This window comes from Physella acuta, unplaced genomic scaffold (assembly GCF_028476545.2).
Source record: "Physella acuta isolate Inbredline_101_S28 unplaced genomic scaffold, ASM2847654v3 ptg000079l, whole genome shotgun sequence".
Taxonomy (NCBI): domain Eukaryota; kingdom Metazoa; phylum Mollusca; class Gastropoda; family Physidae; genus Physella; species Physella acuta.
The window spans coordinates 1786936-1810047 of record NW_026731599.1 but is presented as its reverse complement, the minus strand read 5'-3'; the positions used below and the strand labels follow the sequence as shown (position 1 = coordinate 1810047).

At 42.3% G+C, this 23112-nt stretch overlaps 1 protein-coding gene across 10 annotated transcripts in view; it reads left to right on the top strand.

Moving 5' to 3' along the window:
- LOC131955149 (C-myc promoter-binding protein) overlaps nucleotides 1-23112 on the top strand; it is a 62504-nt gene that overhangs the window by 31807 nt on the left and 7585 nt on the right. For 9 of the 10 annotated variants that reach the window (XM_059319192.1, XM_059319175.1, XM_059319183.1 and 6 more), the window contains 8 exons: nucleotides 1249-1393; nucleotides 3064-3192; nucleotides 3284-3575; nucleotides 5827-5997; nucleotides 7158-7277; nucleotides 8843-10459; nucleotides 14907-15013; nucleotides 22281-22396. In XM_059319192.1, the coding sequence (XP_059175175.1) occupies nucleotides 1249-1393; nucleotides 3064-3192; nucleotides 3284-3575; nucleotides 5827-5997; nucleotides 7158-7277; nucleotides 8843-10459; nucleotides 14907-15013; nucleotides 22281-22396 (2697 nt within the window). The remainder of the gene's footprint in view (nucleotides 1-1248; nucleotides 1394-3063; nucleotides 3193-3283; nucleotides 3576-5826; nucleotides 5998-7157; nucleotides 7278-8842; nucleotides 10460-14906; nucleotides 15014-22280; nucleotides 22397-23112) is intronic. The other variant, XM_059319148.1, reaches the window with a different exon arrangement.

The window sequence follows — 23112 nt, the reverse complement described above, 5'->3', positions numbered from 1 at the left end:
GTGTAGGTTGTGTTTGTACTGCTGTAGGTTGTGTAGGTACTGATGTAGGTTGTGTTTGTACTGCTGTAGGTTGTGTTTGTACTGCTGTAGGTTGTGCATGTACTGCTGTAGGTTGTGTTTGTGCTGATGTAGGTTGTGTTTGTACTGCTGTAGGTTGTGTAGGTACTGCTGTAGGTTGTGTTTGTACTGCTGTAGGTTGTGTATGTACTGCTGTAGGTTGTGTTTGTACTGCTGTAGGTTGTGTTTGTACTGCTGTAGGTTGTGCTGTGTAGGTTGTGCTGTGGAGGTTGTGTATGTACTGCTGTAGGTTGTGTTTGTACTGCTGTAGGTTGTGTTTGTACTGCTGTAGGTTGTGTTTGTACTGCTGTAGGTTGTGCTGTGTAGGTTGTGCTTGTACTGCTGTAGGTTGTGTTTGTACTGCTGTAGGTTGTGTTTGTACTGCTGTAGGTTGTGCTATGGAGGTTGTGTTTGTACTGCTATAGGTTGTGTTTGTACTGCTATAGGTTGTGTTTGTACTGCTATAGGTTGTGTTAGTACTGCTGTTGGTTGTGTTAGTACTGCTGTAGGTTGTGTTTGTACTGCTGTAGGTTGTGTTTGTACTGCTGTAGGTTGTGCTGTGTAGGTTGTGCTGTGGAGGTTGTGTATGTACTGCTGTAGGTTGTGTTTGTACTGCTGTAGGTTGTGTTTGTACTGCTGTAGGTTGTGTTTGTACTGCTGTAGGTTGTGCTGTGTAGGTTGTGCTGTGGAGGTTGTGTATGTACTGCTGTAGGTTGTGTTTGTACTGCTGTAGGTTGTGTTTGTACTGCTGTAGGTTGTGTTTGTACTGCTGTAGGTTGTGCTGTGTAGGTTGTGCTTGTACTGCTGTAGGTTGTGTTTGTACTGCTGTAGGTTGTGTTTGTACTGCTGTAGGTTGTGCTATGGAGGTTGTGTTTGTACTGCTATAGGTTGTGTTTGTACTGCTATAGGTTGTGTTTGTACTGCTATAGGTTGTGTTAGTACTGCTGTTGGTTGTGTTAGTACTGCTGTTGGTTGTGTATGTACTGCTATAGGTTGTGTTAGTACTGCTGTAGGTTGTGTATGTACTGCTGTTGGTTGTGTTTGTACTGCTGTAGGTTGTGTTTGTACTGCTGTAGGTTGTGTATGTACTGCTATAGGTTGTGTTAGTACTGCTGTAGGTTGTGTTAGTACTGCTATAGGTTGTGTTAGTACTGCTGTAGGTTATGATACTATCTCTGGATATATCATCAGGTGTCTGGTCAGCTACTGCTACAGCCTCTGGTTTGTTGTGTTCCCTGCTTTTGTCCAGGCTCGCCCCAAGAAAATAGAAGCTCTAAAAATTGGATTTGCTGTTCTAAGAAAGATGCAAGAAGCTAAGCTAATCACAGTGGACGAGGTACAAATTTATATTTGTGGGGTTTTTAAAATCTCAAATGTCTCTATAAAATTTCTATACTAATGCCAATTATGTGCCTATTGAGCGTCCTTAGCCATTGACTTATCTAATATGCCACTTTGAAAGTCCCTAATTGTGCCAAAAGTCCATAGCTGTTTAAATGTCTCTATAAATTAATCCTAGTTGTGCCTATAATCTACAGAGGATGGACCCTTGGCAAAAGTAGCACATAGTAAACAACTCTACTTGATCGCCGTAGTGTAATATTCTTAAAGCGTTTATTCTACAAATGAATAATTTTTAAAAATTAACATGGATGGTTTTGTATAAAAAAGGCATTTTAATTAACGTCATGTAGAATAGTCAAAGTAAATGTATCATTCTTCACAAGAATTTTAAAAGTGTACAAATTACTTCCTTTATAGCCTATTACTTCCCTTGATAGATAAAACAAACAACTTCCCTTTAAAAAAACATTACATTGGGGGGGGGGGGGGGATACTTTTTATTAGTTTGTTTTGGTGTTGGAAAAAAATCATTATAATTAGCATGGATGGATAAAGTGCTATGTGGTAGGTAAAACAGATATTTTAAAGGCTGCCTTTTATTTATTTTATACACAGAACGTACTGTTTACTAATTTAAAAAAAAATCTGTAACAGTTTAGAAGCCGCTCCTAAATGTCCTTTATGTTTACTTCTAACTTTTGGTTTGCGTACAAGCTTGTGGTATTATAGTCATTCACTAAATTCAATCAGGCACGTCTGCTGACGCCTCAGCAGGGTTCAATTTGACGCCTGGGCTATCCTTTGGGCGCTATGGTGCATACATTCATTTTAAACAGTGCTATAGACTTTGGATAAAAAAGGTTACTATAGTCCTTAACTAAATTGAATCCGTGCGTCCTCCGGCGCCCCGACAGGGTTCTATTGTGAGCACTATTATTTTGCATTTAGGTTTGCATTTGGATTTTTGTTTGTGTTTGCTTTTGTGTTTGCGGTTAAGTTTGTGTTTGCGTTTGCATTTTTGTTTGCGTTGCCTTATGTGTTTGTATTTGCATTTGTTTTTGGGTTTGTGTTTATGTTTACGTTTATGTTTGTGTTTGGATTTATCTTTGTGTTTTTGTTTGGGTGTGTTTTCATTTTGGTTTTGGTTGGTTGTGGTTAGGGTAAATTGGAAAAGTAATATATTTCGTAAACTCGAGCAATGCCAATTATATACTGCTTAATAAACACACAAGTCCTTTACAGATAGGTTTTTCACAGAGGCCAGTACAGGCCTGGCCGGGACAGCTTGTATCTCTATAAATTGGCCGTAGCTGTACCTAAAATGTCTCTAAATTGTCCCTAGTTGTGCCTCAAATGTCTCTAAATTGTCTGTAGCTCTACCTAACATGTCTCTAAATTGTCCCTAGTTGTACCTAAAATGTCTCTAAATTGTCCCTAGTTGTACCTAAAATGTCTCCAAATTGTCTGTAGTTGTACCTAAAATGTCTCTAAATTGTCTGTAGTTGTACCTAAAATGTCTCTAAATTGTCTGTAGCTGTACCTAACATGTCTCTAAATTGTTCCTAGTTGTACCTAACATGTCTCTAAATTGTTCCTAGTTGTACCTAACATGTCTCTAAATTGTCTGTAGTTGTACCTAACATGTCTCTAAATTGTCCCTAGTTGTGCTATCGTGTCTTGATGCAACTAGCTGGCCAGTACAACAAACCTGGTTTAGCTGTCCAGGTTTTCTCACAGATGAAGAAAAATGGAGTCCAGCCTAATGCTATCACTTATGGTTATTACAATAAGGTAACATTTATTCTCCATTATAGTTGACATGTTGGACTGTGATTTTATTTATTTCAGCCTCCAACTTTCTATTGAATGTCATCTATAACAGGTTATGCTTGAGGCAAAATGGCCTTCTCCGCAGTCCAAAGGTCGTCTAAGGTGGTTGAAAATTCGCAATGTTATCATTGGGGTAGCTCAGTTCAGGCGAGCCATTAGACGCAGAAGTATCTCCATCTACTCCAACTCTGGTAGTGAGTTTGATCAGATCAGCCACACAAGTGTGGACAGTTATCTAGGGGAGTCCAAGGGGGACAAGATGCAGCCTACCCAAGATGGTGGGCCTGCCAGTGATGACCTCAACACCAAGTGTACTGCCAGTTTGGAGGAGAGGATGAGTACAGGTCAGTCTCGTCATTACATCTGTCTCTCAGTATCTTCATTACATCTGTCTCTCAGTCTCTTCATTACATCTCTCTCCGTCTCTTCATTACATCTCTCTCCCAGTCTCTTCATTACATCTCTCTCCCAGTCTCTTCATTACATCTGTCTCCCAGTCTCTTCATTACATCTCTCTCCCAGTCTCTTCATTACATCTCTCTCCCAGTCTCTTCATTACATCTCTCTCCCAGTCTCTTCATTACATCTCTCTCCCAGTCTCTTCATTACATCTCTCTCCCAGTCTCTTCATTACATCTCTCTCCCAGTCTCTTCATTACATCTCTCTCCCAGTCTCTTCATTACATCTGTCTCCCAGTCTCTTCATTACATCTGTCTCTCAGTCTCTTCATTACATCTGTCTCCCAGTCTCTTCATTACACCTGTCTCAGTCTCTTCATTACACCTGTCTCAGTCTCTTCATTACATCTGTCTCCCAGTCTCTTCATTACATCTCTCTCCCAGTCTCTTCATTACATCTCTCTCCCAGTCTCTTCATTACATCTCTCTCCCAGCCTCTTCATTACATCTGTCTCTCAGTCTCTTCATTACATCTGTCTCCCAGTCTCTTCATTACACCTGTCTCAGTCTCTTCATTACACCTGTCTCAGTCTCTTCATTACATCTCTCTCCCAGTCTCTTCATTACATCTCTCTCCCAGTCTCTTCATTACATCTGTCTCTCAGTATCTTCATTACATCTGTCTCCCAGTCTCTTCATTACATCTCTCTCCCAGTCTCTTCATTACACCTGTCTCAGTCTCTTCATTACATCTGTCTCCCAGTCTCTTCATTACATCTGTCTCTCAGTCTCTTCATTACACCAGTCTCCCAGTCTCTTCATTACATCTGTCTCCCAGTCTAAATCTGCTTTAAAAACAAACACAACCTGCTTGATAATGTTTTTGTTCTGTTGGGTCTAGCTATGGGAAAATATTCAGTTGCTATAACTATTAGGTTTCAACAATATTAGCAATGAACTTTCAGTGTGATAAGTTAGATAAGTATTCTAAAGTGACATTTAAAGAAATTGATAATTACATGCAACTTGACTTGTACTATTTTAAAGATGGTGTTACACACTACATGACTTGTACTATTTTAAAGGTGGTGTTACACCCTACATGACTTGTACTATTTTAATGGTGGTGTTACACGCTACATGACTTGTACTATTTTAATGGTGGTGTTACACGCTACATGACTTGTACTATTTTAAAGTGGTGTTACACGCTACATGACTTGTACTATTTTAAAGGTGGTGTTACACGCTACATGACTTGTACTATTTTAAAGGTGGTGTTACGTTACATGCTACATGACTTGTACTATTTTAAAGGTGGTGTTACACGCTACATGACTTGTACTATTTTAATGGTGGTGTTACATGCTACATGACTTGTACTATTTTAAAGGTGGTGTTACACACTACATGACTTGTACTATTTTAATGGTGGTGTTACACGCTACATTACTTGTACTATTTTAAAGGTGGTGTTACACGCTACATGACTTGTACTATTTTAAAGGTGGTGTTACACGCTACATGACTTGTACTATTTTAAAGGTGGTGTTACATGCTACATGACTTGTACTATTTTAAAGGTGGTGTTACACACTACATGACTTGTACTATTTTAAAGGTGGTGTTACGTTACATGCTACATGACTTGTACTATTTTAAAGGTGGTGTTACACGCTACATGACTTGTACTATTTTAAAGGTGGTGTTACACGCTACATGACTTGTACTATTTTAAAGGTGGTGTTACACGCTACATGACTTGTACTATTTTAAAGGTGGTGTTACACACTACATGACTTGTACTATTTTAAAGGTGGTGTTACACGCTACATGACTTGTACTATTTTAAAGGTGGTGTTACACGCTACATGACTTGTACTATTTTAAAGGTGGTGTTACACGCTACATGACTTGTACTATTTTAAAGGTGGTGTTACACGCTACATGACTTGTACTATTTTAAAGGTGGTGTTACACGCTACATGACTTGTACTATTTTAAAGGTGGTGTTACACGCTACATGACTTGTACTATTTTAAAGGTGGTGTTACACGCTACATGACTTGTACTATTTTAAAGGTGGTGTTACACGCTACATGACTTGTACTATTTTAAAGGTGGTGTTACACGCTACATGACTTGTACTATTTTAAAGGTGGTGTTACACGCTACATGACTTGTACTATTTTAAAGGTGGTGTTTCAGACAGAGGCTACAACTCAATGACACAGGAAGATGTCAGACACTTGGCCCAGATTGTCATGTCTGTCAGTTTAAATGACGGCAATGACAAGCCCAAAGGTCCTACATGGAACCCTCTGAAGGCTGGGGGCAAGTCTAGACATTCAGATAAACCCAAGAAGGGTAAGTGTGGTTCTAGACATTCAGATAAACCCAAGAAGGGTAAGTGTGGATCTAGACATTCAGATAAACCCAAGAAGGGTAAGTGTAGATCTAGACATTCAGATAAACCCAAGAAGGGTAAGTGTAGATCTAGTCTAGACATTCAGATAAACCCAAGAAGGGTAAGTGTGGATCTAGTCTAGACATTCAGATAAACCCAAGAAGGGTAAGTGTGGATCTAGACATTCAGATAAACCCAAGAAGGGTAAGTGTAGATCTAGTCTAGACATTCAGATAAACCCAAGAAGGGTAAGTGTGGATCTAGTCTAGACATTCAGATAAACCCAAGAAGGGTAAGTGTGGATCTAGTCTAGACATTCAGATAAACCCAAGAAGGGTAAGTGTGGATCTAGTCTAGACATTCAGATAAACCCAAGAAGGGTAAGTGTGGTTCTAGACATTCAGATAAACCCAAGAAGGGTAAGTGTAGATCTAGACATTCAGATAAACCCAAGAAGGGTAAGTGTAGATCTAGACATTCAGATAAACCCAAGAAGGGTAAGTGTAGATCTAGACATTCAGATAAACCCAAGAAGGGTAAGTGTAGATCTAGTCTAGATATTCAGATAAACCCAAGAAGGGTAAGTGTGGATCTAGTCTAGACATTCAGATAAACCCAAGACCCCCCCCCCCCCCCCCCCCTCCCCCCATTTCTACTTTGTAATTTTAAAAATAAAATGGGAATTAGCTCCTTTAAAATTTCTGCTCATGTTTATTGTTATACCCGGCCTACAGAAATGGTGTGTAGTTTTATTTAGTTTCACATTGCTTTACCTCAGGGGTCTCCAAACTACAGCCCGCGAGCCGGATGCAGCCTGCTAAGTCATCTGATCCGGCCCGCGGAGATTTTTTGTCCAAGGAAAAATCATTTGTTGGTGATGGCTGAGGAACTTTGCCCAGAAAAATCAAAGACATGCCTGGAAGAAACTGGCCCCCGAACTGAAATTTGATAGTTAATGCGGCCCTCGGACTGAAAAGTTTGGAGACCCCTGCTTTACCTAAACAGATTCTAAATTTGACATTTCTCTCAAGCCTCTGTCTAAGCTAGTAGAATGAATGGCTCCTGTGTTGTTGATAACAGAATGTGGAGCTGCCATTTGATATAAAATCTCTGGTTTCAGATGTGCACATCTTATCTGACAGACAGCACAGACCTCGTGTAGGGAGCATTGTAAAGCGCTCCATTAGCAGCATACAGAAAACTCATGTCAGTGATATGGAGACTCTTAAAGGCTCAATCTGTAAGTAACACATCTTTATAACAGATCCCTCCCCTTGGTCAGCACTTGTGGTTTGACTTCCCCCCCCCCTCTAGTGGTCAACTGTTTGACCTCCCCTCTAGTGGTCAACTGGTTGACTTCCCCTCTAGTGGTCAACTGTTTGACTTCCCCTCTAGTGGTCAACTGTTTGACCTCCCCTCTAGTGGTCAACTGTCTTCCCCTCTAGTGGTCAACTGTTTGACCTTCCCCCCTCTAGTGGTCAACTGTTTGTCTTCCCCTCTAGTGGTCAACTGTTTGTCTTCCCCCCTAGTGGTCAACTGTTTGACTTCCCCCCTAGTGGTCAACTGTTTGTCTTCTCCTCTAGTGGTCAACTGGTTGACTTCCCCTCTAGTGGTCAACTGTTTGTCTTCCCCCCTAGTGGTCAACTGTTTGACTTCCCCTCTAGTGGTCAACTGTTTCTCTTCCCCCCCTAGTGGTCAACTGTTTGTCTTCCCCACTAGTGGTCAACTGTTTGTCTTCCCCTCTAGTGGTCAACTGTTTGTCTTCCCCTCTAGTGGTCAACTGTTTGACTTCCCCTCTAGTGGTCAACTGTTTGACCTCCCCTCTAGTGGTCAACTGTTTGACTTCCCCTCTAGTGGTCAACTGTTTGTCTTCCCCTCTAGTGGTCAACTGTTTGACTTCCCCCCTAGTGGTCAACTGTTTGACTTCCCCTCTAGTGGTCAACTGTTTGACCTCCCCTCTAGTGGTCAACTGTTTGACTTCCCCTCTAGTGGTCAACTGTTTGACTTTCCCTCTAGTGGTCAACTGTTTGACTTCCCCTCTAGTGGTCAACTGTTTGTCTTCCCCTCTAGTGGTCAACTGTTTTAATTTCCCCCTCAAGTGGTCAACTGTTTGTCTTCCCCTCTAGTGGTCAACTGTTTGACTTCCCCTCTAGTGGTCAACTGTTTGACCTTCCCCCCTCTAGTGGTCAACTGTTTGTCTTCCCCTCTAGTGGTCAACTGTTTGTCTTCCCCCCTAGTGGTCAACTGTTTGACTTCCCCCCTAGTGGTCAACTGTTTGTCTTCTCCTCTAGTGGTCAACTGGTTGACTTCCCCTCTAGTGGTCAACTGTTTGTCTTCCCCCCTAGTGGTCAACTGTTTGACTTCCCCTCTAGTGGTCAACTGTTTCTCTTCCCCCCCTAGTGGTCAACTGTTTGTCTTCCCCTCTAGTGGTCAACTGTTTGTCTTCCCCTCTAGTGGTCAACTGTTTGTCTTCCCCTCTAGTGGTCAACTGTTTGACTTCCCCTCTAGTGGTCAACTGTTTGACCTCCCCTCTAGTGGTCAACTGTTTGACTTCCCCTCTAGTGGTCAACTGTTTGTCTTCCCCTCTAGTGGTCAACTGTTTGTCTTCCCCTCTAGTGGTCAACTGTTTGACTTCCCCTCTAGTGGTCAACTGTTTGACCTCCCCTCTAGTGGTCAACTGTTTGACTTCCCCTCTAGTGGTCAACTGTTTGTCTTCCCCTCTAGTGGTCAACTGTTTGTCTTCCCCTCTAGTGGTCAACTGTTTGTCTTCCCCTCTAGTGGTCAACTGTTTGTCTTCCCCTCTAGTGGTCAACAGCTGTGGTCTGGTGATGCTGAGCAAGGCGTGCCTAGAGAAAAGTGTAGTGAGCCCTGACCTGCAGCTGGAGGAGGTCAAGAGACGCAGACATCGCAGTGCAGGGGAGAGCAAGCCTGGCCGCTCCATGAGTCTGTTTGCCAGCTGGATGCCTCAGACACAGAGAAGCAGTGCTGAGCCACAGTTCACTTACTCACAGCTGTTAAAAAATGATGCTGACAGTCAGGAAACTTGTCAGGCGCAGTCTTATGGTACACAAACACTCTCATCTCCTAGTGAGGCTAGCAGTCACATACCAGAGTCAGAAAATCCTAGCACTAACACAACAGATCATCATCAAGTCAATAACTCATCATGCAGCTGTAAAGAGTCTGACCATCTCCTGATCACCATCAAAGAAAATGATGAGTGTTTATCTAGTAGAGAACCAACAGAGGCTTCTCCTGACCCCACCCACACCTCATCACAAGACATTAGTGCCACCCCTGACCCCACCCACACCTCATCACAAGACATTAGTGCCACCCCTGACCCCACCCACACCTCATCACAAGACATTAGTGCCACCCCTGACCCCACCCACACCTCATCACAAGACATTAGTGCCACCCCTGACCCCACCCACACCTCATCACAAGACATCAGTGCCACCCCTGACCCCACCCACACCTCATCACAAGACATTATTGCCACCTCTGACCCCACCCACACCTCATCACAAGACATCAGTGCCACCCCTGACCCCACCCACACCTCATCACAAGACATCAGTGCCACCCCTGACCCCACCCACACCTCATCACAAGACATTAGTGCCACCCCTGACCCCACCCACACCTCATCACAAGACATTAGTGCCACCCCTGACCCCACCCACACCTCATCACAAGACATTAGTGCCACCCCTGACCCCACCCACACCTCATCACAAGACATTAATGCCACCCCTGACCCCACCCACACCTCATCACAAGACATTAGTGCCACCCCTGACCCCACCCACACCTCATCACAAGACATTAATGCCACCCCTGACCCCACCCACACCTCATCACTGGACAGAAAACTGAGAGAAAAAGGTGAAACTATTTCTGTCCGACGTGAAATCCGGCGCTCAGTGTCCATCCCTGAGGACAGATTGAGTGGTCAGCTGAGTGAAGCTCTAATGAAGCAGTCCCTGAGTGAGAGCGGCCACACGCTGAGCTCACCTGGCCTACCTGAGCCAGCAGTTGGCCAGCAGCCAGAAGACACCCAGTCCATCTCCTCATTGACTGACCAGAAGAGACCTAGTGAATTCCTCTTCAAACGGACTCAGAGTCTTAAAAAAACCAATGAAAAGATTGGAACTTTTCTCAAATATGCATCCTATGCATCCAAAGCAGCATTTAGCAAACTGAATGAGCTAAAGCAGACTATAAGTACGCCCATTAAGAATGGCTCGTTGGGATCTCTGGCTTCACTTAGCCAGTCAGTGGAGGAACTGGACGCTAGCAGCACCAGTGGCACTCTGCGGGAGAGACTCAAGCATGGGGGCAGCCAGGACCTGCTCACTCCAAGTGAGGACAGTGACCCAGAGGACACCGACAAGAGGTTGTCTGGACTCTCATTAGGTGAGTGCCACTATGTTATACACATGGCAGACTCTCATTAGGTGAGTGCCACTATGTTATACACATGGCAGACTCTCATTAGGTGAGCGCCACTATGTTATACACATGGCAGACTCTCATTAGGTGAGTGCCACTATGTTATACACATGGCAGACTCTCATTAGGTGAGTGCCACTATGTTATACACATGGCAGACTCTCATTAGGTGAGTGCCACTATGTTATACACATGGCAGACTCTCATTAGGTGAGTGCCACTATGTTATACACATGGCAGACTCTCATTAGGTGAGTGCCACTATGTTATACACATGGCAGACTCTCATTAGGTGAGTGCCACTATGTTATACACATGGCAGACTCTCATTAGGTGAGTGCCACTATGTTATACACATGGCAGACTCTCATTAGGTGAGTGCCACTATGTTATACACATGGCAGACTCTCATTAGGTGAGTGCCACTATGTTATACACATGGCAGACTCTCACTAGGTGAGTGCCACTGTTATACACATGGCAGACTCTCATTAGGTGAGTGCCACTATGTTATACACAGACTCATTAGGTGAGTGCCACTATGTTATACACATGACAGACTCTCATTAGGTGAGTGCCACTGTTATACACATGGCAGACTCTCATTAGGTGAGTGCCACTATGTTATACACATGGCAGACTCTCATTAGGTGAGTGCCACTATGTTATACACATGGCAGACTCTCATTAGGTGAGTGCCACTATGTTATACACATGGCAGACTCTCATTAGGTGAGTGCCACTATGTTATACACATGACAGACTCTCATTGGGTGAGTGCCACTATGTTATACATATGGCAGACTCTCATTAGGTGAGTGCCACTATGTTATACACATGGCAGACTCTCATTAGGTGAGTGCCACTATGTTATACACATGGCAGACTCTCATTAGGTGAGTGCCACTATGTTATACACATGGCAGACTCTCATTAGGTGAGTGCCACTATGTTATACACATGGCAGACTCTCATTAGGTGAGTGCCACTATGTTATACACATGACAGACTCTCATTAGGTGAGTGCCACTATGTTATACACATGACAGACTCTCATTAGGTGAGTGCCACTATGTTATACACATGACAGACTCTCATTAGGTGAGTGCCACTGTTATACACATGGCAGACTCTCATTAGGTGAGTGCCACTGTTATACACATGGCAGACTCTCATTAGGTGAGTGCCACTATGTTATACACATGACAGACTCTCATTAGGTGAGTGCCACTATGTTATACACATGGCAGACTCTCATTAGGTGAGTGCCACTGTTATACACATGGCAGACTCTCATTAGGTGAGTGCCACTATGTTATACACAGACTCATTAGGTGAGTGCCACTATGTTATACACATGGCAGACTCTCATTAGGTGAGTGCCACTATGTTATACACAGACTCATTAGGTGAGTGCCACTATGTTATACACATGGCAGACTCTCATTAGGTGAGTGCCACTATGTTATACACATGGCAGACTCTCATTAGGTGAGTGCCACTATGTTATACACATGACAGACTCTCATTAGGTGAGTGCCACTATGTTATACACATGACAGACTCTCATTAGGTGAGTGCCACTATGTTATACACATGACAGACTCTCATTAGGTGAGTGCCACTGTTATACACATGGCAGACTCTCATTAGGTGAGTGCCACTGTTATACACATGGCAGACTCTCATTAGGTGAGTGCCACTATGTTATACACATGACAGACTCTCATTAGGTGAGTGCCACTATGTTATACACATGGCAGACTCTCATTAGGTGAGTGCCACTGTTATACACATGGCAGACTCTCATTAGGTGAGTGCCACTATGTTATACACAGACTCATTAGGTGAGTGCCACTATGTTATACACATGGCAGACTCTCATTAGGTGAGTGCCACTATGTTATACACAGACTCATTAGGTGAGTGCCACTATGTTATACACATGGCAGACTCTCATTAGGTGAGTGCCACTGTTATACACATGGCAGACTCTCATTAGGTGAGTGCCACTATGTTATACACAGACTCATTAGGTGAGTGCCACTATGTTATACACATGGCAGACTCTCATTAGGTGAGTGCCACTATGTTATACAGATGGCAGACTCTCATTAGGTGAGTGCCACTATGTTATACACATGGCAGACTCTCATTGGGTGAGTGCCACTATGTTATACATATGGCAGACTCTCATTAGGTGAGTGCCACTATGTTATACACATGGCAGACTCTCATTAGGTGAGTGCCACTATGTTATACACAGACTCATTAGGTGAGTGCCACTATGTTATACACATGGCAGACTCTCATTAGGTGAGTGCCACTATGTTATACACATGGCAGACTCTCATTAGGTGAGTGCCACTATGTTATACACATGGCAGACTCTCATTAGATGAGTGCCACTGTGTTATACACATGGCAGACACTCATTAGGTGAGTGCATTGTTATACACATGGCAGACTCTCATTAGGTGAGTGCCACTATGTTATACACATGGCAGACTCTCATTAGGTGAGTGCCACTATGTTATACACATGGCAGACTCTCATTAGGTGAGTGCCACTATGTTATACACATGGCAGACTCTCATTAGGTGAGTGCCACTATGTTATACACATGGCAGACTCTCATTAGGTGAGTGCCACTATGTTATACACATGGCAGACTCTCATTAGGTGAGTGCCACTATGTTATACACATGGCAGACTCTCATTAGGTGAGTGCCACTATGTTATACACATGGCAGACTCTCATTAGGTGAGTGCCACTATGTTATACACATGGCAGACTCTCATTAGGTGAGTGCCACTATGTTATACACATGGCAGACTCTCATTAGGTGAGTGCCACTATGTTATACACATGGCAGACTCTCATTAGGTGAGTGCCACTATGTTATACACATGGCAGACTCTCATTAGATGGGTGCCACTATGTTATACACATGGCAGACTCTCATTAGGTGAGTGCCACTATGTTATACACATGGCAGACTCTCATTAGGTGAGTGCCACTATGTTATACACATGGCAGACTCTCATTAGGTGAGTGCCACTATGTTATACACATGGCAGACTCTCATTAGATGAGTGCCACTGTGTTATACACATGGCAGACACTCATTAGGTGAGTGCATTGTTATACACATGGCAGACTCTCATTAGGTGAGTGCCACTATGTTATACACATGGCAGACTCTCATTAGGTGAGTGCCACTATGTTATACACATGGCAGACTCTCATTAGGTGAGTGCCACTATGTTATACACATGGCAGACTCTCATTAGGTGAGTGCCACTATGTTATACACATGGCAGACTCTCATTAGGTGAGTGCCACTATGTTATACACATGGCAGACTCTCATTAGGTGAGTGCCACTATGTTATACACATGGCAGACTCTCATTAGATGAGTGCCACTGTGTTATACACATGGCAGACACTCATTAGGTGAGTGCATTGTTATACACATGGCAGACTCTCATTAGGTGAGTGCCACTATGTTATACACATGGCAGACTCTCATTAGGTGAGTGCCACTATGTTATACACATGGCAGACTCTCATTAGGTGAGTGCCACTATGTTATACACATGGCAGACTCTCATTAGGTGAGTGCCACTATGTTATACACATGGCAGACTCTCATTAGGTGAGTGCCACTATGTTATACACATGGCAGACTCTCATTAGGTGAGTGCCACTATGTTATACACATGGCAGACTCTCATTAGGTGAGTGCCACTATGTTATACACATGGCAGACTCTCATTAGATGAGTGCCACTGTGTTATACACATGACAGACTCTCATTAGGTGAGTGCCACTATGTTATACACATGGCAGACTCTCATTAGGTGAGTGCATTGTTATACACATGGCAGACTCTCATTAGGTGAGTGCCACTATGTTATACACATGACAGACTCTCATTAGGTGAGTGCCACTATGTTATACACATGGCAGACTCTCATTAGGTGAGTGCCACTATGTTATACATATACCCTAGATTCTTCTGGCCCTAATATAGGGAATAAAATTTGTGTTGTAAGGATGGACATGAGGGGCAGTTAGAAGGTTGTAAGGATGGACGTAAGCGGCAGTTAGAAGGTTGTAAGGATGGACGTGAGCGGCAGTTAGAAGGTTGTAAGGATGACAAAATAGAGAGAGATTAAACAGACGAGTCTTACCCTAATCACAAAGAGTTTTGTTGGTGTGTTCATATGTGAGTCATGACTGTATATACACACACACATGAAGTGATCTGGCCAACATACTTACCTTTCATACACAACACCGCACATACATATTTACCCCCTATTTTGTACATTTCCATGTATTTTCCCCTCCTTTTAGTCAGGACTGCTGAAATCTTACTGATAATTATATATCATGCATTTCAGAAAGTGTTCCATCTCCATCAATTTTGGAATACAGTCACTTTAAAGATGTCTCTGGTGGACCAGCAATAGGGTCAGCCAGTGATAAGTCATCTGTTGATCTCATCAATGTAAGTCATCTGTTGATCTCTGTAAGTCATCTGTTGATCTCTGTAAGTCATCTGTTGATCTCTGTAAGTCATCTGTTGATCTCTGTAAGTCATCTGTTGATCTCTGTAAGTCATCTGTTGATCTCTGTAAGTCATCTGTTGATCTCTGTAAGTCATCTGTTGATCTCTGTAAGTCATCTGTTGATCTCACCAATGTAAGTCATCTGTTGATCTCTGTAAGTCATCTGTTGATATCTGTAAGTCATCTGTTTATCTCTGCCTACTGGTACAGTTAGACCCCAGTCCCATCTGCCTACTGGTACAGTTAGACCCCAGTCCCATCTGCCTACTGGTACAGTTAGACCCCTGTCCCATCTGCCTACTGGTACAGTTATCTTAGACCCCAGTCCCATCTGCCTACTGGTACAGTTAGACCCCAGTCACATCTGCCTATTGGTACAGTTATCTTAGACCCCAGTCCCATCTGCCTACTGGTACAGTTATCTTAGACCCCAGTCCCATCTGCCTACTGGTACAGTTATCTTAGACCCCAGTCCCATCTGCCTACTGGTACAGTTATCTTAGACCCCAGTCCCATCTGCCTACTGGTACAGTTAGACCCCAGTCCCATCTGCCTACTGGTACAGTTATCTTAGACCCAGTCCCATCTGCCTACTGGTACAGTTAGACCCCAGTCCCATCTGCCTACTGGTACAGTTATCTTAGACCCCAGTCCCATCTGCCTACTGGTACAGTTAGACCCCAGTCCCATCTGCCTACTGGTACAGTTAGACCCCAGTCCCATCTGCCTACTGGTACTGTTATCTTAGACCCCAGACCCATCTGCCTACTGGTACAGTTAGACCCCTGTCCCATCTGCCTACTGGTACAGTTAGACCCCAGTCCCATCTGCCTACTGGTACAGTTATCTTAGACCCCAGTCCCATCTGCCTACTGGTACAGTTAGACCCCAGTCCCATCTGTCTACTGGTACAGTTAGACCCCAGTCCCATCTGTCTACTGGTACAGTTAGACCCCAGTCCCATCTGCCTACTGGTACAGTTATCTTAGACCCCAGTCCCATCTGCCTACTGGTACAGTTAGACCCCAGTCACATCTGCCTACTGGTACAGTTATCTTAGACCCCAGTCACATCTGCCTACTGGTACAGTTAGACCCCAGTCCCATCTGCCTACTGGTACAGTTAGACCCCAGTCCCATCTGCCTACTGGTACAGTTATCTTAGACCCCAGTCCCATCTGCCTACTGGTACAGTTAGACCCCAGTCCCATCTGCCTACTGGTACAGTTAGACCCCAGTCACATCTGCCTACTGGTACTGTTATCTTAGACCCCAGACCCATCTGCCTACTGGTACAGTTAGACCCCTGTCCCATCTGCCTACTGGTACAGTTAGACCCCTGTCCCATCTGCCTACTGGTACAGTTAGACCCCAGTCCCATCTGCCTACTGGTACAGTTATCTTAGACCCCAGTCCCATCTGCCTACTGGTACAGTTAGACCCCAGTCCCATCTGCCTACTGGTACAGTTAGACCCCAGTCCCATCTGTCTACTGGTACAGTTAGACCCCAGTCCCATCTGCCTACTGGTACAGTTAGACCCCAGTCCCATCTGCCTACTGGTACAGTTAGACCCCAGTCCCATCTGCCTACTGGTTCAGTTAGACCCCTGTCCCATCTGCCTACTGGTTCAGTTAGACCCCTGTCCCATCTGCCTACTGGTACAGTTAGACCCCTGTCCCATCTGCCTATTGGTACAGTTATCTTAGACCCCAGTCCCATCTGCCTACTGGTACAGTTAGACCTCAGTCCCATCTGCCTACTGGTACAGTTATCTTAGACCCCAGTCACATCTGCCTACTGGTACAGTTATCTTAGACCCCAGTCCCATCTGTCTACTGGTACAGTTAGACCCCAGTCCCATCTGCCTACTGGTACAGTTAGACCTCAGTCCCATCTGCCTACTGATACAGTTATCTTAGACCCCTGTCCCATCTGCCTACTGGTACAGTTAGACCCCAGTCCCATCTGCCTACTGATACAGTTATCTTAGACCCCTGTCCCATCTGCCTACTGGTACAGTTAGACCCCAGACCCATCTGCCTACTGGTACAGTTAGACCCCTGTCCCATCTGCCTACTGGTACAGTTAGACCCCAGTCCCATCTGCCTACTGGTACAGTTAGACCCCAGTCCCATCTGCCTACTGGTACAGTTATCTTAGACCCCAGTCCCATCTGCCTACTGGTACAGTTAGACCCCAGTCCCATCTGCCTACTGGTACAGTTAGACCCCAGTCCCATCTGTCTACTGGTACAGTTAGACCCCAGTCCCATCTGCCTATTGGTACAGTTATCTTAGACCCCAGTCCCATCTGCCTACTGGTACAGTTTGGCCCATAATTTGACAGCCTGTTTACCAGTCTAGGGTAATATCTTTCTAAATGGTTACCCCTATAATATCTATCTAAATGGTTACCCCTATAATATCTATCTAAATGGTTACCCCTATAATATCTATCCAAATGGTTAGCCCAGGGGTTCCCAACCTTTTTTTACTCTAGAGCCCATTCTAAAATATCGGTAGGGTGGCGGGCACCACCTATTTTAAATCGACAAAATCCTTTTCAGAGGCGTAGCGACCCTTCCCGTCACCCGGGGACAAAACTTTCGATTTGCACCCCCCCCCCCACTCAAACTTTCGATTTGCACCCCCCCCCCCCTCAAACTTTCGATTTGCACCCCCCCCCCCCCCCTCAAACTTTCGATTTCCATCCCCTTCAACCTTTCAATAATGTTTATGAAATAAATTATGTCTCTGTCGAATAGTGAGAGGCGGGCACATACGAATCGTTTGGCGGGCACGGGGTTGGGAACCCCTGGGTTAGCCCTTTAATATCTATACAAATGGTTACCCCTATAATATCCATCTAAATGGTTAGCCCTTTATTATCTATCTAAATGGTTAGGTGTATAATATCTATCTAAATGGTTACCCCTATAATATCTATCTAAACGGTTAGACGTATAATATCTATTTAAATGGTTAGGTGTATAATATCTAACTTAATGGTTAGCCCTTAACCCTCTGCAAATATCAAAGTAATCTTCCGCATAAAATAGTAGTAATTTCTTTATTTTCTTGTGGTAACTTTCCTGACTTAAGCATTCAGCTTATTAAATTGTTAGCAGTATTGTCCAGAACTGGCTTACATGCTCCTTTTCAGTCTAATGTCCAGGTAGGTAGGAGTCATTAGGTATATGGGTTACATTTCTTTGAACCCAAGAATGTGCTGTTGCTATTAAATATAAATTACTCTATAAACCTTATTCACTGATCCAACACAGACAATAGTTTTATTAAACCGAGAACTATATTTTTTTTAATGAAAAATAGTCCAAGATTTCAATCACTCAAAGTGCCGGCGTAGTTATTTATTAAAACACCATGAAGTCAAGATTCAAATTACAATTAGTCTTTTTCGTTAAAGATAAACTAGAGTAGCCAAGCCAGTCATGAACCATTATACCAACAATGTCCAACAAGTTGTGATAATATAAGATTTTGTTTACTTGTATTTTTAAAGAATTAGTAAGAAAAGTATTTTATATTTATTTATATATATATATATATATATATATATATATATATTTATATATATATATATATATATATATATATATATATATATATATATATATATATATATATATATATATTACAACACAAGCCCTTTATTAACCCCTTATTTACGGAATTAAGTTCTGAATGAAGTGTTTCTTAAACATTGTGTTACGTATACTATATTGCTTTTGTCAAACTTAAAGCATTTGTTGAAGGAAATTCAGATTTGTACATTTTTAATAGCCCAAAAACACATTGGTACTTATAAGTACCATCAGGAATATAGGACATTTTTTCCTAAAGATAAAAAATTGACTTCAACTATACAATTTATTAACTAATAACATGGCAATCATTATAACAATCATTTTTGTATTTTTCACACTTAAACACAGCTTAAAAGTATATTTTGAGTTCGATTTTTACTGGATTTTGTATGGGAACATATCTTAGACCTTTTTCTGACTGTACCAAATACATCCATCCATTAACCCCATATGTGTGCCATCAATGTAATTCATCCATTAACCCCATATGTGTACCATCAATGTAATTCATCCTTTAACCCCATACATGTACCATCAATGTAATTCATCCTTTAAGCCCATATGTGTACCATCAATGTAATTCATCCTTTAACCCCATATGTGTGTCATCAATGTAATTCATCCTTTAACCCCATATGTGTACCATCAATGTAATTCATCCTTTAACCCCATAGGTATGCCATCAATGTAATTCATCCTTTAACCCCATATGTGTGCCATCAATGTAATTCATCCTTTAACCCCATATGTGTACCATCAATGTAATTCATCCTTTAAGCCCATATGTGTACCATCAATGTAATTCATCCTTTAACCCCATATGTGTGTCATCAATGTAATTCATCCTTTAACCCCATATGTGTACCATCAATGTAATTCATCATTTAACGCCATATGTGTGTCATCAATGTAATTCATCCTTTAACCCCATATGTGTACCATCAATGTAATTCATCCTTTAAGCCCATATGTGTACCATCAATGTAATTCATCATTTAACGCCATATGTATGCCATCAATGTAATTCATACTTTAACCCCATATGTGTACCATCAATGTAATTCATCCTTTAACCTCATATGTGTACCATCAATGTAATTCATCATTTAACGCCATATGTATGCCATCAATGTAATTCATACTTTAACCCCATATGTGTACCATCAATGTAATTCATCATTTAACGCCATATGTGTACCATCAATGTAATTCATCCTTTAACCCCATATGTGTGCCATCAATGTAATTCATCCTTTAACCCCATATATGTACCATCAATGTAATTCATCCTTTAACCTCATGTGTACCATCAATGTAATTCATCCTTTAACCCCATATGTGTGTCATCAATGTAATTCATCCTTTAACCCCATATGTGTGCCATCAATGTAATTCATCCTTTAACCCCATATGTGTGTCATCAATGTAATTCATCCCTTAACCCCATATATGTGCCATCAATGTAATTCATCCTTTAACCCCATATATGTGCCATCAATGTAATTCATCCTTTAACCCCATATGTGTACCATCAATGTAATTCATCCTTTAACCCCATATGTGTGTCATCAATGTAATTCATCCTTTAACCCCATATGTGTGCCATCAATGTAATTCATCCTTTAACCCCATATGTGTGTCATCAATGTAATTCATCCCTTAACCCCATATATGTGCCATCAATGTAATTCATCCTTTAACCCCATATATGTGCCATCAATGTAATTCATCATTTGACCCCATATGTGTGTCATCAATGTAATTCATCCTTTAACCCCATATATGTGCCATCAATGTAATTCATCCTTTAACCCCATATGTGTGTCATCAATGTAATTCATCCTTTAACCCCATATGTGTGTCATCAATGTAATTCATCCTTTAACCCCATATGTGTGTCATCAATGTAATTCATCCTTTAACCCCATATGTGTGCCATCAATGTAATTCATCCTTTAACCCCATATGTGTGTCATCAATGTAATTCATCCTTTAACCCCATTTATGTGCCATCAATGTAATTCATCCTTTAACCCCATATATGTGTCATCAATGTAATTCATCCTTTAACCCCATATGTGTACCATCAATGTAATTCATCCTTTAACCCCATATGTGTGTCATCAATGTAATTCATCCTTTAACCCCATTTATGTGCCATCAATGTAATTCATCCTTTAACCCCATTTATGTGCCATCAATGTAATTCATCCTTTAACCCCATATATGTGTCATCAATGTAATTCATCCTTTAACCCCATATGTGTGCCATCCATGTAATTCATCCTTTAACCCCATATGTGTGCCATCAATGTAATTCATCCTTTAACCCCATATATGTGTCATCAATGTAATTCATCCTTTAACCCCATATGTGTGTCATCAATGTAATTCATCCCTTAACCCCATATATGTGTGTCATCAATGTAATTCATCCCTTAACCCCATATATGTGCCATCAATGTAATTCATCCTTTAACCCCATATGTGTGCCATCAATGTAATTCATCCTTTAACCCCATATATGTGTCATCAATGTAATTCATCCTTTAACCCCATATGTGTACCATCAATGTAATTCATCCTTTAACCCCATATGTGTGTCATCAATGTAATTCATCCTTTAACCCCATATGTGTACCATCAATGTAATTCATCCTTTAACCCCATATATGTGTCATCAATGTAATTCATCCTTTAACCCCATATGTGTGCCATCAATGTAATTCATCCTTTAACCCCATATGTGTGCCATCCATGTAATTCATCCCTTAACCCCATATATGTACCATCAATGTAATTCATCCTTTAACCCCATATGTGTGCCATCCATGTAATTCATCCCTTAACCCCATATATGTACCATCAATGTAATTCATCCTTTAACCCCATATGTGTGCCATCCATGTAATTCATCCCTTAACCCCATATATGTACCATCAATGTAATTCATCCCTTAACCCCATATGTGTGTCATCAATGTAATTCATCCTTTAACCCCATATATGTGCCATCAATGTAATTCATCCTTTAACCCCATATGTGTGCCATCAATGTAATTCATCCTTTAACCCCATATATGTGTCATCAATGTAATTCATCCTTTAACCCCATATGTGTGTCATCAATGTAATTCATCCTTTAACCCCATATGTGTACCATCAATGTAATTCATCCTTTAACCCCATATATGTGTCATCAATGTAATTCATCCTTTAACCCCATATGTGTGCCATCAATGTAATTCATCCTTTAACCCATATGTGTGCCATCAATGTAATTCATCCCTTAACCCCATATATGTACCATCAATGTAATTCATCCCTTAACCCCATATGTGTGTCATCAATGTAATTCATCCTTTAACCCCATATGCGTGCCATCAATGTAATTCATCCTTTAACCCCGTATATGTGCCATCAATGTAATTCATCCTTTAACCCCATATATGTGCCATCAATGTAATTCATCCTTTAACCCCATATATGTGCCATCAATGTAATTCATCCTTTAACCACATATATGTGCCATCAATGTAATTCATCCTTTAACCCCATATGTGCCATCAATGTAATTGAGCCTAACATGAACCCTACAGGTAGCAATGGAGGTTGAGATGAGTTCGTGTTCCCGGTGTACTAAGTGTAACAGGCTACTTTATGATGAGGAAATTATGGCTGGTTGGTCAGCTGAAGATTCTAATCTAAATACCAGGTTAGTTTAGTTTTTTTTTGCACGTTAAGAGCTGAAGATTATAATCTAAATACCAGGTTAGTTTAGTTTTTTTTTGCACGTTAAGAGCTAAAGATTATAATTTAGAATATTTGTGTATCTAGTTGTTAAGTTATATCCTAACATTAGTTTAGTTTTTACAAACCAATATCCCATTATGCCCACCCCACCCTTATACCCAAACTCCCACCCAGTTCCTTTGGGACATTTATTTATGATGTGTTAGGAGGGGGAGGGAGGGTTAGCTTGGCTTAGCTGTGTTGTGAAGGGGGAGGGGGGGGGGGGTTAGATTGGCTTAGCTGTGTTGTGAAGGGGGAGGGGGGGGGGTTAGATTGGCTTAGCTGTGTTGTGAAGGGGGAGGGGGGGGGTTAGATTGGCTTAGCTGTGTTGTGAAGGGGGAGGGGGGGGGGTTAGATTGGCTTAGCTGTGTTGTGAAGGGGGAGGGGGGGGGGTTAGATTGGCTTAGCTGTGTTGTGAAGGGGGAGGGGGGGGGGGGTAGATTGGCTTAGCTGTGTTGTGAAGGGGGAGGGGGGGGGGGTAGATTGGCTTAGCTGTGTTGTGAAGGGGGAGGGGGGGGGGTTAGATTGGCTTAGCTGTGTTGTGAAGGGGGAGGGGGGGGGGTTAGATTGGCTTAGCTGTGTTGTGAAGGGGGAGGGGGGGGGGTTAGATTGGCTTAGCTGTGTTGTGAAGGGGGAGGG